Raw genomic sequence first — 15,956 nt, forward strand, 5'->3', positions numbered from 1 at the left:
TGTCTCACGCAGTGTTTGTGGGTTTGACCGGCTGAAAGAGCAGGTATTGTCTGCCCAGTGCAAACCATGAGGGAGCCCCAGCACGGACCCTGAGGGTACCCCAGAAAAGACCCCGGGGGAGCCTCAGCACGGACCCTGGACCTCCTTTGATCCATGAAAATGCCCCCGCTCCTGCCCCACTTTGGGAAACACCCTCGTTCCTGCTCAATGCTGGAAAATGTCCCTGCTCCTGCCCCGCACTCCCGCCACCCGCAGCCACCCCCGCAGCCCCCCGCCCCCAGCAGTCACCGCTGCCGTCATCCCCACTCCGCTCTTCTGGCATTAAACATTGATGCTGCCGGCGCAGCGAGCGGGGCAGCGCGGGCTGGGACGGGCTCTCCCGACAGTTCAGTCGCGATGTGACGGGGGGCTGCGCGCAAGCCCCGGGGACGGGCAGGAAGGTCGGTGCCTCTCAGCAGCGCGGGTCAGGGAGCTGCTCCCCCCGCAGCTCCGGTGTCCAGAGCATCACTCGGAGCATCGCCCGAAGGGAGCGCGGCGGCTGCGATGGGTGACCGGGGGACTGAGCACGCTGCGCCTACAGAGCTGGAGGAGATCACCAGCAGAATCTCTGATCTGACCAAATGGAGAGAAATCTTTAGTTTCCATGGGTAAGATTTTTATTCTGCTTCTTTAACACAGTTTTAATTCCAGGTGGTTATTTAATGTAATTTTTAGTTATGTTTTATTACAAAACATGTGGCAATGACAAAAGGTCTTCATGTACTCAGTAAAAATATAAATGCTACATTTCTTACTCTTCCTTTGTTCTGGGGTTCTCTTCTGGTTGGACTCCGGTTTCTCCACATGCTAGCCATACCTCTGATGGGTGTTTCAATTTGTACTTTATTTTACATTTTCAGCTTGGAAGTCAACAGCACAACTCATCAGGCAACTCCTTTTCCAAAGGTAACATTTTCTGTTTGTCTAGTGAGTTTTGGGCTGTCCTTGGTTGGCACACTGAGGAGGTCACACATCCATACCTGCAGCCCAGGTATCTATGGAGATTAATTTCTCATGCTGCTCCTTTGAGAAACAGATGTTTTCTTCATATATTTTGAAATCAAAGGGGCAGACCAGTCCAACACTTGATTTACCTTTCTGTCAAAAACTAATGGTTTTCACAGTGAGTTTTAGAATACATGAAAGAGGAAGACAAACTAAGATCTCCAAAATGTAAGTATTTGGAAAATCTGCTGCGCCCTTAAGTTGGGAGACACGGAAGGGTGTTCCCTGTAATTCAAACACAGCACTATTACCTGCTCCAGTCATTAGCTCGTAGGGATGTGTTGGGAATGTCTGAACACAGCTGGAAGTCAAGGGCACCCCTGTTCCAGGGCAGCACGTGCCCCCCACGCCCCTGTCAGCCTACAGCCAGGTGCTGTGCGCACCCTGGGAACATTGGGGGGAACATTCGGTGCGTGGAGGCAGCAGCCCTGGGGCGATGCACTGTCTGCTCCTCTCCCTGCAGCAAGGACGGAGCAGTGCTGGCAATGGACCACCCGGAGCCGGGGAGTCCGCAGGGTCGCAGCCACCCTCCACCATCCCCCAGCCCCTCCTGCTCCCTCAGGGTGTGGGTGGCTGCCCCATCTCCCTGGACACGGCAATGGTGAGCTGCCTGCTGAATTAAGTATGAGCTGTAACTGAATCTCCTGAAGGGAAAGAGACTGGGGAGCCTTTCCCGGTGTTTTGACTGCAGGCTTCAGCCTGCTGTCAGCTGAACAGGGTGTGGAATGGGGATGGATTATTTAGGAGACTCTTAATAAACATGGCTGGAATGCAGCCTTAAAGGTGGTAAGCGATAATTCTCAGGGGAGAACCAGCAAACGACAACAGGCAACGTTTCTCTGCACTTTGGGGCTTCCCTGACAAAAAGCCTCAGGACTGGAGGCAGGATCATGGAATCATAGAATTGTTTGGCTTGGAAAGGGCCTTTAACACAATCAGTGAAGGATTTCAGCTCCTGTTGGGTGCCTGGCCCCAAAAGCACTGCTGCCAGGTGCTGTTGCCCAGCAACTTGGCAGTTCTACGGGCAATGGCAGGATGGGGCCCCAGTGCAATCTTCCCCAAAATGTGCACTGTACCCAAATATAAGTTACTACACACAACAACCAAGCTTCACCAGAGTGGCTGAGTGCTGAGTGAAGTGCCTGCATTGAGCTCAAAACATCATCTTTGCTGTGAAGCTGTGAGGCATGGCTCTAGGCAGATAGCTTGACTCTGCTCTGGCTGTGGGCACACGCACTGCACCTGCACCCCGAAACCCCCTGACGTTACGGACCCTTCACGCTGGGATGAGAGATCTGACCTGGCCCCTCTGCCTCCTTCTCCTCCGCAGAGGCTGCAGAAGCTGCTGTTCAGAAACATGACCCCCCTCTTTAGCTGCGAGTGGGCAGCAGCGCACTTCAGGTTCCGCCCGCCACACTCCGATCTGGCCTATGCGCTGGAGGCAGGAAAGGTAAAAGTCACACACAGCAACTGGCACCAGCTGCTTGGTGTCTCAGACACTTGTGGGAGCTGGCAGCCAGTGCGGGGGCCCTCAGCGGCACACACACCTGCACCCCACACACCTGCACCCCACACACCTGCACCGTGCACACCTGCACTCCACACACCTGCACCCCGCACACCTGCACCCCACACACCTGCACCGTGCACACCTGCACTCCACACACCTGCACTCCACACACCTGCACCCCGCACACCTGCACCCCGCACACCTGCACCATGCACACCTGCACCCCGCACACCTGCACCCCGCACACCTGCACCCCACACACCTGCATCCTGCACACCTGCATCCCGCACACCTGCACCCCGCACACCTGCACCGTGCACACCTGCACCCCACACACCTGCACCCCACACACCTGCACCCCGCACACCTGCACCCCACACACCTGCATCCCGCACACCTGCATCCCACACACCTGCACCCCGCACACCTGCACCGTGCACACCTGCACCTTGCACACCTGCACCCCGCACACCTGCACCTTGCACTCCTGCACCCCGCACACCTGCACCCCGCACACCTGCACCCCACACACCTGCATCCCGCACACCTGCACCTTGCACTCCTGCACCATGCACTCTGCCCACCTGCCGGGCTCAGCTTTCCCCACCGGGAAGGCTTCCAGGGTGCCAGCTGCAGCCCCTCCACAGCTGTCCTTGCATGGGAGCTGCTGGCCAGAAGCTGCAGTGGGACGGATGGCTCAGAGCCAGTAGATGGCTGTGGGCATGGACTGTGATACCCTGGTGTGAGATGCTCCCAGGGAGGGCTCAGGAGAGATGCAGCATATTGCAAAAAGACTGTTTCTTTTCTGAGAATTAGACTTAATTCATTCTTCCTGCCCCACTTAGACATCCAACAAGTCAAGCCACCTAGACTCATTTTCTGAGAGGGAGGTTTTCTTCTTCCTTATTTACCATCAAAACACTACACCCAAAAAAGCAGAAGGCCAAGATAAACACTCAAATTGTAAATCCCCTAAACTTGTCGGAGGCTGAAACGCTGAGTACAACCATGGGTGCCACTCTCTGCATTCCAAAGCTCTGTGCCTACGGAGGGACCACAGCCCTGATGTGTGTGTCAGCATGGCGGGGAGCAGGCACAGGCACTCCCATGCATAGCCTCACATCAGCCCTGGGCTGCCTCAGGACCTCTGTCCTTTTGCTGCGAGGCTGGAGGGGACAAAAAACAAACCATGGGGCTTCTAAGCACACATGGCACCTGGAGCTGGGGGCTATTCCCTGGGATGGACTGATGCAATGGAGGAAGGGAGGGAGGGCACCCACCCACGGGATCCCTGCTGCCCCCAGCACATAGACAGGGCTATCCTGCACCTTCTTCTCCATAAGGGCTGCTTGTTGTCCCACTGGCCGGGGTCTGCTGGGAGTGACATGTGCTTGTTCAGACTCCTCAGACAGCAGGGGTTGTTTTTCTGTTCCTAGGGAGGAACAAGAGCCATTCTGGTGGCTGTACAAGCACACATCATCTCATACCTACTCTTCACAAGAGAGACAGAATGTACTCACCTGGAAAGGTAAGTTGCTGGGCCTCATGGGACACATGAAAATTATTTCCATGCATTGCTTGGTCAGCGCCAGCCTCTGGGTTCAGGCAAACCAGATCCAGGTTCAGGTGTGCAGCTACAGGTGGGGATATGCACTGGGGAAGAAGCCTTGGCTGATGCCCAGACAAGGCTTCTTCCCACCAAATCCTCTGATTTCGGGACAGTGGCATGTGCCTCCCACCTCCCTGGTGTCACGGTCACAGCCCCTGGTTTCTCCCTGGCACAGGCTGTGCCGGGTCGGGCAGTGGGAGCAGGGGCAGGCACTGGCCATGGCTCTGGCAGAGATCCTGTGGGCAGCGGGAGGAGGTGGCAGAGCTGTCGTCTGCCTCATCACTGCCCCTATCACCATGATGCCACGTGAAGGCTACAGAGCCAACAGCTTCACAGAGAGAGTGAGTATGGAACCGTCTTCTGCCAACGGGATTTTCCTTAAAGATATCTTTGGCCTGAAACATAGAATCTCCTACACCTTCTCCCTCACTTACATTGCACCACAAACAGTGATGATCCCAGACCCAGGTCTTGGTACAGCCCATGATACATCTACCTCCCCTTCGCCAAAGGCCCATCTTCCTTCTCCTGCCAAAAGGAGAACCCTGTCAACACAAAGCTGCTCTGCTGAACCCCTGCATAGAGCCAGAGCCCATGGCTGGGGAAGGGGCAGAGCAAACCCTTGCATTGTTCTTTCACTTGACTAATGGAACCATAGGATTCAAAAGCTCAGCTTTTTGGTATAATTCACATCTCCTTTACACCACCCTCCTGGTGCTCATGCCCAACAGATCCAGCTGTTTGAGTTCTCGGAGAAAGCTGCTGCTCAGGGGTTCATCTGTGATCACATACACTGTGTAAGTGGGGATAACTGCTTTATCCAAGTTATTTTCTGGCTAAATTACATCTTATTTCCCATTCAAATTGGGCATTTTGGACACAACAGTGTCATCATCATCAAGACATTCACACAGTTAATGTACAGATAGTTCATGGATCACTTCCAGGATTTCCAGTGGGAAGGGATCCTGCTCCCACGTAAATCCCTGTGACTTTACCCATTATTCCATCTCTCTCAGCCCACAAACACTGGGGAAACAGGGCAACATTTTGTACATCATTCAAAGGTGTGATTCCTTGCAGCCTCAGCAAAAATATGGGAAAAATTGTACAAAACCCATTCAGCCAATAACTGGAAGTTTCTTCTTTGTTTTTTTACCTGATCCTATTCAACAAAGTCAGTTACAAAATCTTCCTGGAATAACACCTTACTCATCTAACTCAACACACTCACCTAAGGCTGTATTGAAGCAGAGGAACTGTTTTGATTAAATATTATTTATTGGCCATAATTCCTCCCTGTGATCCCTTATTTCTTCTTTCAGTTCAAAGGTGAAGGAAGCCATGGAGTGATCCTATTTTTATACAGTTTACTTTTCTCTAGGACACTTGAAAGGTATATTTCACTTTTTAAACATTTTCCTGTAGTTTGGCTACATCTTCTGAAATGGTGTTTTCCTCCCATTCCCGTTGGTCAGGCAGGGAGGTAAAGTGTTGCCTCTGGCAAGGGCCCAGTGCTGCTCTGATGATCTGTGCTTGGCCATAAAGGGTCCAAGAGGATTTGGGTGACACAGCTCCTCTGTTGAACATCAGTTCTGGAAACATCACCTGTACAGAGGTAGGATCAGTTACATGTCTCAATCTTTCTGGTTTTATTATTCCCACATCTGTTTTAGGAAAAAATTATCACTTGTTAATTAATTCAAAAAAAAAAGAAGCATAAGGTCATAAAAAAATATTTTGCAATCTTATTCATGAATGTGCACTTAAAAAACAGATGATGATGATGGTGATGATGATGATAGTAACAATAATTTTTAAAAAGCCACTGGCAGCCTGGCATTCCCCTACTTGTGACAGACATGACAGAGCTGGGAGCAGGACATCACCTGCAGAGGGTGTTTGCTGTGTGTCCCCATGGTGTGACTGTGGGCTGTTTCCCCGCAGGCCGTGCTCAGCCTGCTCCTGACAGGACGAGCAAGCCCGCGGGAGCTCTGTGGCAGCCAGGAGCTGGAGTCCGGCACCGGCGATGGGGATGGCGAGGCCCCGTGGCAGCGAGGCACCGTGGGCTTCCTGCGCTGGGAGCGGGCGCCGGTGGAGCGGCAGGTGAGTGCAGGGGCAGCGCCATGGACAGCGAGACCTACGGCAGGCCCCTGGGCTTGGCACAGCCCAGGTTCCTGGCAAGGGTCCCCGTGCCCAGGTGAGCCCCGGGCTGCGGACGCCTCGGCTGCCCGTGTGGCTGTGCAGTGTCTCGGGCAGGCACAGCGTGCTCTTCGGCACCGACAGCCGGCTGCTCTCCGACTGGAAATCCGAGAGAATTTTCCACCTGTACTTCTACAGTGGGCAGCAGGAGCAGACCCAAACAGCCCACCTGACGATAGGTACGGACCCAGGCTTACCAGGGACTGAGGTATGGGCATCACAGACAACTGTCATTCCTGTGTTAAATACTCAATACAAACTTTAAACACACCAGGAAGCAGGACTGTTTCATTATTAATACAAAATTTATAACCTTCTCTCCAGCTGCCATGGTTTTACTCCATCCAGTCCTCAAGCCCCGTGCAGCTGCTCACTCACTCCCCCACCAGTAGGATCAGGGAGAGAATTGGAAGGGTAGAAGCTAAAGAACTTGTGGGTTGAGATAAAGACAGCTTAATAGGAAAAGCAAAAGCCACACACACAAGCAAAGGAAAACAAAGAATTCATTCACTGCTTCCCACAGGCAGGCAGGTCTTCAGCCACCTCCAGGAGAGCAGGGCCCCATCAGACACAACAGTGACCTGGGAAGACAAACACCATACTCAAAAGTCCCCCTCCTTTCTCTTCTCCCCACTTTATATACTGAGCATGATGTCATACGGTCTGGAATATCCCTTTGATCATTTTGGGACCCCTGTCCTGGCTGTGTCTTCTCCCAGACTCCCATGCACTCCCAACTTCCTCACCAGTGTGGCAGTAGGAGGAACAGAAAAGACCTTGGCTCTGTATAAGCACTGCTCAGCAATAACAAAATCATCTCTATATTATCACCTGTGCTCAGCACAAATCCAAAACATAGCTCCATACCAGACACTGAGAAGACAATGAATTCTACCCCAGACAAAACCTGCACACCAATGCAGTGAGGCTAGGCACAGCAGGGGCCACCTGCCTGGCTGACTGAGGCTGAAGTCTGTCTTCCTGCTCAGCACCAGGTGCCACCATGGCCCTCTGGTTCCCCACCAAGTTTCACATCCCCCCAGGAGGGATAAACTGCTCCTGTGGCAACACTTGCCTTGTGAACCAGGTTTTGTGCTTGGGGTGCAAGGTTCTTGTTTCTCTGCCTCTGTGCATCACTTGCCTTCTTCACCCGGTGCCTCCTTCCTTGCTCTCTTTTCACTGCAGCACTTAAAGTGAAGTCAGAACCTTGAAATTAAGGGTAAATCTGCGGGGAAGCAGAGTGATTCAAGATCAACCGTCATGATACCTGGTGTGGCCACAGATACTATCTGAGCAACTGCTCAGAAAAGCAATATGCAAACACACCATGCAAGGAGCCCAGAGCTGCATTTAGAGCACCGGAATTTCCCGGGGGGGGCCATGGTGCAGGGCCAGTCCTCAGCCTGGGAGGCCCTGCCTGCACTCACCCAGCTCCCTGGGGCAGAACGGCAGCACATCTACACCAATATAACTGCAGAAGCTTCTGCTTTTAACCTTCACTGAAACCTTTTTGAGTGGGGTTGGGTTTTTAAGATATTTTTTTAGACATTAATTTTTCATTTCCTCTTCAGACACTCATTCGCATCACTGGGAGGAGGCTCAAAGAGAAGACCCCTGCAGCCCACGGAAGGGGCATCCAGCCCTGGAGATGGCAATCAGGACCAAGTGGGCAGGTGCAACTGTCAGCTGGAATGGGACAGACTCCTTCTTCTAAGGAGTGAGAAGGATGGACCCCTGCTCCTGAAGGGTACTGGCATCTCCCACACAATACCAACTCCACTGGTCACTGCAGTTTGTAGGCCAAAATCTCTCTCCCCAATCAAACAGCCTTCGGTGCATTGAAGGGACACCCTGTCCATAAGGCATCACACCCACCGCAAAAGAGTGCACTGGAGGAACAGTGACTAGCAAACCTGCCCCACTGCACACCTTTTCCAGGTGGTAGGATGCAGGTTCTCCGACTTGCCATGACAGCTGGCAGGAAAAGGAAAGAGTCCAGCCCTGGCACAGGCTGCCTATGGCAGTGGTGGAGTCCCCATCCCTGCAGGAATTTAAAAGCTGTGCAGATGTGGCATTCGGCAACAGTGGTTTAGTGGTGGCCTTGGCAGTGCCAGGGTAATGGTTGGATTTGTTGGGTCTTAGAGGGCTTTTCTAACGCAAACCTTTCTGGGGTTCTGTGATTCAGTGATTTTACTGCCATTGCCAAATCCTGGCACCCTGCATTAGCCTGGCAAGCACGGGCAGGGCACATTGCTTCGAGCTCACAGAAACCACTGTCCACTTCCTGTTTGATTATCATTACTCCAAAACGACCTCTAAGTCACACCCTTAGTGTGTTGCTAATAACAACTGAGATTAATAAACCTGCTGCAAGTGGTCCAGAAACTTGGTTCATATTTACTGAATTTTACAAAAAATAAAAATAAGTGGTGACATCCAGCCTGAGATTATGCTGGGCCAGGGTGAGGAGATACTGGTAACAGCTGACGTGGGGTCTGCACCTGCCACTGCCCCCATCTTCAGTTTCTTGTCAAGTCAGGGCACCCCTGAGCACATGGCTTCCCCACCGCAGAGCTGTGGCTCAGTGCTGCAGTCCCTGGGCACCCACAGCTTCAGTGACACCGGGAGAGGGGCCCCAGCGCTGCGGGGGATGCACCAGCCCATCACCCTGCCATGAGAGAACTGGCGACTATGGCCACCAGCACAGGCTGGGGAATGGAGTGTCAGCAGCAGGGCCACCATCCCTTCAGCAACGCCATAGCCTCCAGACCCCCATGTCCCACCCTGTCCCCTGCTCCCCATCCCCTCACAAACCCAGTATGATTGCAAAAGGCAGAAAAAGGAACCGGGCTATCTGGCTGCCAGATGCCCACTAAGATGCTCTATCACTACCTTTTCCAGTGGAACAGGGGAGAGAATAAGATGTAGAATAAGCAGCGGGTGAGATAAGGCAGTTTTATTACAGTGGAAGAAAGAAAGAAGTGAGAGTCTGTGTGCACATAAGCAAAGGGAAAAGTCAATCTCTACTTCCCATCAGCAGCAATGTTTGGGACACTTCCTGGGAAGCAGGGTTTCAGCATGCACAGTGGTTTCTCCAGGAGGCAAACACTGAAGAATGATGAATGCCCCTTTTCCTCCTCTCTCCCTTAGTTTTTATATCTGAGATGATGTCACATGGTATGGAATATCCCTTTGGCTAATTTGGGTCAGCTGGCCTGGTTGCATCCCCTGCCAGGATCTTGCCCACTCCCATCCCCTTGGATGGGGGAGGAATGTCAGAGGGACAGCACTGCTCGGCAGTAGCCAAAACACTGCTCTGTTATCAACACCCGTCCAGCTACCAATGCAAAGCCAAGCACTGTGAGGGCTGTGAACTTCACCCCAGCCAGACCCAATACACGGGACACAGCTAAACCTGGCCACACTGGCTGCGGGAGCACACGACCTCACTGCCTCCCTTGGGCTTCCATCCCGCTGCCCCCACATGTTCACATCCTTTTATAACCTTCTTGCCATGGGGGCTATATTTCAGCTGCTCATTTTCCTCCATCAGAACTCAGGCCTTGCTCATTCCTTCCAGGTCACATCATGCTTAGCAATGTGTTAGGAATAAGCAGCAAAAAAGACATAGTCTGGGTGTTAGTCAAATTTCTCTGAAAACTCCCCAAGCTCTGGCACCTCAGGAGGTGCTGTCCTCATGACAACAGCTACATGCTTTCACTTCTACTCTGGAAATTCTTTGCAAAAGACAAACCTTTCAATGCCCCCACACATCCCACTGATGCTCAGCGGTGCTGTCATTCCCTGTAATATTTTGTGCAGGATCAGGGGCTACACAGCCAAGAATGCACACAATTCCAGACACACATAGTTAAACTTATGCTGTATTTGAGCACCGTGCATTAGTCAACCTCATGGAGAAAGCAAGTACCAGAGCCCCTGGCAACGAGGCCCCTCTCCTGCAAGGACCTGGTCACAGGTAACACCGCTTTGGTTAAAAATTCTCTGTGTGGGTATTTCAGACCAAAGTATTACTCGTTCACAGACAAGAAGTCTTGGAGCCAAATTGCAGGGAGAACTCTGGGGAAAATAACATTGGAAATGTTCAAGGCCGGGTTGGATGGGGCTTGTAGCAACCTGATCTATGGAAGATGTCCTTGCCCATGGCAGGGGGTGGAACAAGATAGGTTTTAAGGGCCCCTTTGACCCAAACCACCCTGTGATTCTGTGATTCGTGGAGGGATTTAACAGACATGGAGATGTGGTGTTGACAGCTGTCAGTCAGTGGTGGCCTTGGCAGTGCTGTGTTGATGGTTTGACTCAATGATTTTATTTTCCAACCTAAACGATTGTGTTTTATTGTTTTGTGATTCACTTCTCCAGTGTTACTGAAACAGATGTTTAAACTATCAGGTTTTTTCACCCAAGCTTTCTTTTATCTGGGGAATGAAACCAGCCCAACTTCTTCCCATGATTGGTCCCCAAGTGCAAAATCAGAGCTAAAAAAGCACCTCATTCTACAAAACATTTTAAATCAGACCAAAACATATTTTACTGGGCGGGAGGTCTCAGTGAGCGGGCACAGTCCCGCCGAGGGCAGGCGGTAGGGCGCGGAGGGCACGGTGAGGGGCACAGTCCCGCCGAGGGCAGGCCGTAGGGCGCGGAGGGCACGGTGAGGGGCACAGTCCCGCCGAGGGCAGGCGGTAGGGCGCGGAGGGCACGGTGAGGGGCACAGTCCCGCCGAGGGCAGGCGGTAGGGCGCGGAGGGCACGGTGAGGGGCACAGTCCCGCCGAGGGCAGGCCGTAGGGCGCGGAGGGCACGGTGAGGGGCACAGTCCCCCCGAGGGCAGGCCGTAGGGCGCGGAGGGCACGGTGAGGGGCACAGTCCCGCCGAGGGCAGGCCGTAGGGCGCGGAGGGCACGGTGCCGCCGCGCAGGGCGGGAGGTCCCGGTGAGGCGGCCCCGCGCGGGGCACGCCGGGAGCGGGGCGGGGGCCGCGCGCAGCCGCCGCTCGCCCAGCACCGCCCCATCCATCCTCCTCCTCCTCCTCCTCCTCATCCTCCTCCCCAGCGCGGCCCGATGGTGGCGGCGGTGGCGAGGCGCGATGAGCCGCCCGTCCTCCGCCGGCCCCGGCCCTAGCAAGCCCTGCGGAAAGCAGCAGCAGCACTCCCCGTCCCCTGCCGCCGTCCTGCCAGGGACCGGCGGGGCTTCTCCGCCGCCTCCCCCTCCTCCTCCTCTTCCTCCCCCCCAGCAGCAGCAGCAGCAGCAGCAGCAGCAGCAGCAGGAGCTGACCTCGCTCTTCGAGTGCCCCATCTGCTTCGACTATGTCCTGCCGCCCATCCTCCAGTGCCAGGCCGGGCACCTGGTGTGCAAGCAATGCCGGCAGCAGCTGAGCCTCTGTCCCACCTGCCGGGGCTCCCTCACCCCCAACATCAGGAACCTGGCCATGGAGAAGGTGGCCTCAGCTGTCCTCTTCCCGTGCAAGGTAAGGATGAGGGGCTGGGCAGGGGGACGGGCGGGCCACCCCGACCATCCCCCCATTCCTGTTCCCCTGCGGAAAATCCCCACCCATCACCCCCACATCTATATCCCCAGACCACCCCCCCCGATCCCCCTGCAGAGGACACCCACCCACCACCCCAGCTGTTGAAACTAGAATCCTCTGTTCTTTTTAAAGAAAAGGAAAATCCAAGCCAGGACCTCTCCAGCTGATCTGGACGGATCAGATCTAACTGCAACAGCAGATCTAACTACAACTCAGCCATACAACCCATTTTATCTAAGTGCTTGCCTTAGGAAAAAACAACCACAAAAGACAAGAAGAATCCATTTTAAGTGGAAACAAAAACTAAGTAAAGCTCAGCTTGAATCCAGGGCTACATCCAAGTAATGTAAAATTTGCAATGAGCACGAGAGCTCTGGTTGCTCACCAGTGCTTCCAGTTGACGGGTGGGAGCAGCGAATACTAGTGCTGGTGCCTTTCCTGATGGCTTGTGTTTGGTCTCTTTCCAGTATGCCACAACAGGCTGCTCCCTGACACTCCACCACACAGAAAAGCCAAAACATGAAGCCATCTGTGAGTACCGTCCCTACTCCTGCCCGTGCCCTGGTACCTCCTGTGACTGGGAGGGATCCTTGGAAGCCGTGATGTCCCACCTCATGCATGCCCACAAAAGCATTACCACCCTTCAGGGAGAAGACATCATTTTCCTTGCCACAGACATTAACCTGCCAGGGGCAGTGGACTGGGTGATGATGCAGTCATGCTTTGGTCACCACTTCATGCTGGTGCTGAAGAAGCAGGAGAAGTGTGAAGGTCACCAGCAGTTTTTTGCCACCGTGCTGCTCATTGGCACCCGTAAGCAGGCAGAGAACTTTCAGTACAGACTGGAGCTGCATGGCAGCTGCCACCGGCTGACCTGGGAGGCATCTCCCTGCTCCATCCACGACGGCGTGTCCGTGGCCATCCGCAACAGCAACTGCCTCGTTTTTGATACAGCTACTGCACACCTTTTTGCTGACAATGGAAACCTCGGCATTAACGTGACAATTTCTATGTGTTGCCCGTGACGCATCGCTGGCGAGACTCGAGCTGTCTGGATTTAGTGCTTCACCAGGGTTTGGTTTCGGTTCCCCTTTTTTATGCTGTTCAACTATGTCATCTTCTATGCTAAGGTTTCTGACTAGCCAACAGTTGTAACTTTGGGCAGAAGAGGAACAAGAGTGTGCTGTAAGTAACATGAGTGGGACAAGGTCTTTTAAAATTCTTGGGTGCCTTAGGAAGATTACACACACAGTTACCTTTTATAATTTAATTATATTTTATGTAAAGAGTGCTTCCATTAGATACGTGGCTTAAGAGGCTCCTGTTTGGAGCACACCTAAAAGCCCTTTCAGCAGCAGTACAGACTCCCTCTGCCACTGGTGAGCTTTAATAAAAGGCTTTAGTATCACAGGAGGGTTTGGGTTGGAAGAGACTATTATCTGTTCCAATCCTCCTGCCATGGGCAGGGACACCTTCCACTATCCCAGGTTGCTCCAAGTCCCATCCAGCCTGGCCTTGGACACTGCCAGGGATCCAGGGGCAGCCACAGCTGCTCTGGGCACCCTGTGCCAGGGCCTCCCCACCCTCACAGGGAACAATTTCTTCCCAGTATCCCATCTAACCCTGTCCTCTGGCAGTGGGAAGCCATTCCCCCTTGTCCTGTCACTCCAGGCCCTTGTCCGAAGTCCCTCTCCAGCTCTTGTAGCACCTTTAGGCACCGGCAGGGGCTGTAAGTTCTCATGATTTGCCCTCAGTGAAGCCACGTTGGCTATCACCAGACACCTCTGTATTTTCCATGTGCCTTAGCATAGTTTCCAGGAGGATCTGCTCCAAGCTCTTTTCAGGTGAGGTGAGACCTGACCACCTGTAGTTCTCTGGATCTTCCTTATTCCTCTTTCTAAAAAAGGGGGATTGTTTCCCCTTTTGGCATCAGTGGGAATGTCTCTGGACTGCCACAGTTTCTCAAATCTGATGGATAGTGGCCGAGCCACTTCCTCCAACAGTCCCTATGAACCCGTGGGTGCATCTCGTCAGGTCCCATGGACTTGTGCACCTTCAGGTCCCTTAGACCTTCTTGACCCCAATCCTCTCCTCCTGTGGGTGGTTCTTTGTTCTCCCACTCTCTGCCTTTGCCTCCCGCAGCTTGGGCAGTGTGACTGGAGCAACTTGCCATGAAGGCTGAGTCAGAAACATGGCTGAGTACCTCAGCCTTCTCCATGTCCCAGGTAACTGGGTTTCCCATTTCCTTCCAGAGAGGGTCCACATTCTCCCAAGTCTTCCTTTTATCACCGATGTACCTACAGAGGCTTTGCTTGTTGCCCTTGACATCCCGGCCAGATTTAATTCTTTCAGGTTTTAGCATTCCTAACCTGATCCCTGGCTGCTCACAATATCTCTGTACTCCTTCCTGGCTGCCTGTCCTTTCCTAGTAGGTGAGAAAGGAAAGAAATCCAAGCAACCTCTCACAGGACAAGCTGTGACTCAAAGGGGAGCAGGAGGTACTTCAGCAATGTCCCTCCATTGCCTCCTACCTTATGGAAGGGAAGGGCACTGGGTCAGCTGCGGTGGCTTTAAAAGGAAAAAGGAGAGAAGGGCCTGGGGTATGGCATGGCACATTTCGCAGAGCATGGAAGGTGCTGGCTCCTGTCAGCTTTAGGGGGATTGGGCCGGGTACAGGTGCAAGCAGGAGGCACAAGTCACAGATCACAGATGGCTGGAGCCAGTGACATGGGCTGTCCACGTGCAGCTGCCCTGGGACACACTTTACTATTGTTTATTGTAAAAGATTCATAATACAGCAAGAGCTTTATGGCCACACAGTGTCGTGTCATTTGCTATTTAAGTTTTGTTGCCATATTTCTTTATTTTGCAATAAATATTTTGCAAAACCTACAGTGAGGAGCTGTGCTAACACACGAGTGCGTGGCAGCTGCTCCGCAGTTATGCTGTGTGCTTGGCCATGCTGGACCAGCTGGGATCCCCTGGCGTGGGCTGGCTCTCTCTGGCAGGGTCCTTGCCCCTGACACCTCCCAGCCCTGCTGCCCGACACAGCCACTGTGCGGCACGAGCAGAGGAGCTGGGTGGGGATGTGAATCCCAGGGACAATCGTGACAGCCTGACTTGTGCAACTGAATTACGGGGCTGTCACCACAACTGACTGCCTGCAGCTCCCCCCTCTGCCATGGGAACGTTCTGCCTGAATCACTGACAGCAAATACCAGCTCTGCCTACGGCTGTGCCAGATCTTGTCTGTGCGCCGTTTGGAGGAGGCAGCGAGCCACGAGGTGACACTGGCAGGGGAAAGCCTCACAATAGTGGAAAATTGCAGGTAAAGGGACAGGTGAGGCTTGGTGTGAATAAATACAATACAAAAGGAGGAAAACCAGTCCTGACAGTGCTCCTCCTGGGAGAGCTCTGGAGTTATGTCCAAGCTCTAAGCAGCCATCACCAGCACCTGGCAGCAGTCCCCAGAAAAGTGCACAAGAACAAGTTTGGCCTCAGTGAAGGGAAGCTCAGGTCTGGCCTCAAGAACTTGGAAGTGACCATGGAAAAAGCCTCCCCGGGAATTACTCTCTAGGCACTGAATGCTAACAGTTAAAGATTCTACATCTGGTCTCACACTGTGCTGGCAGAACTCCGGCAGCATCAGCCTGGTGAAATAATTGCCTCCTGCTTAAACAAAGTCAAGCCATGGCTCCAACAGGTGTTACCACCTGTGCTTTTATCAGGATTTAAGCAAGAAGTCTTACAGATTTGATTAATTTTCCTAATTCAGCAAAACTTATAGTGGAAGATAATTTTCTTACTGACAGTTGGGACATAAGAGGATTTTTGCGTAAAACAAAACTCCAAAGTGTGTCTTTGAATATAGCAGGATTAATTAATTACTCCAGTGTTACCTATAGCCCACATTAGATAAGTTGACACACGTTATCATTAGGTCTGTCCACACCACTCAGTTCTGATGGAATGGCAAACTCTTGTTAAATCTCACCTCAAAAGAACCCAAACAAAACCAACCCATCACCTTGTGTCTTTTCTGACTGA

The 15,956-nt window shown here is 52.9% G+C and overlaps 2 protein-coding genes across 2 annotated transcripts; both read left to right on the forward strand.

The window, feature by feature from the left end:
• The first annotated feature begins 543 nt into the window (after nucleotides 1–543).
• Nucleotides 544–8,079, forward strand: MINDY4B (MINDY family member 4B). The gene is given in 12 exon segments (XM_069023876.1): nucleotides 544–647; nucleotides 900–945; nucleotides 1,508–1,645; nucleotides 2,375–2,494; nucleotides 3,991–4,082; nucleotides 4,339–4,504; nucleotides 4,895–4,960; nucleotides 5,489–5,559; nucleotides 5,712–5,781; nucleotides 6,111–6,285; nucleotides 6,287–6,544; nucleotides 7,937–8,079. Coding segments are annotated over 12 exon segments (1,449 nt in total).
• A 3,349-nt stretch (nucleotides 8,080–11,428) lies between these two features.
• Nucleotides 11,429–12,935, forward strand: SIAH2 (siah E3 ubiquitin protein ligase 2). Its single transcript, XM_069024307.1, has 2 exons — nucleotides 11,429–11,849; nucleotides 12,377–12,935. The coding sequence occupies exons 1-2, from the start codon at nucleotides 11,469–11,471 to the stop codon at nucleotides 12,932–12,934; spliced, it is 939 nt and encodes a 312-aa protein (XP_068880408.1). The 5' UTR covers nucleotides 11,429–11,468; the 3' UTR covers nucleotide 12,935.
• Nucleotides 12,936–15,956: the final 3,021 nt, after the last annotated feature.

The sequence above is a fragment of the Aphelocoma coerulescens genome, chromosome 9 (genome assembly GCF_041296385.1).
Source record: "Aphelocoma coerulescens isolate FSJ_1873_10779 chromosome 9, UR_Acoe_1.0, whole genome shotgun sequence".
In the NCBI taxonomy this organism is placed as follows: Eukaryota; Metazoa; Chordata; class Aves; order Passeriformes; family Corvidae; genus Aphelocoma; species Aphelocoma coerulescens.

What these genes read in the sequence shown, in the direction of transcription:
- SIAH2 (XM_069024307.1), top strand. Translation starts at nt 11,469, where the DNA reads ATGAGCCGCCCGTCCTCCGCCGGCCCCGGCCCTAGCAAGCCCTGCGGA. An exon ending in CTGTCCTCTTCCCGTGCAAG is followed by an intron (nt 11,850 to 12,376) that starts GTAAGGATGAGG and finishes GTCTCTTTCCAG; the next exon opens with TATGCCACAACAGGCTGCTC.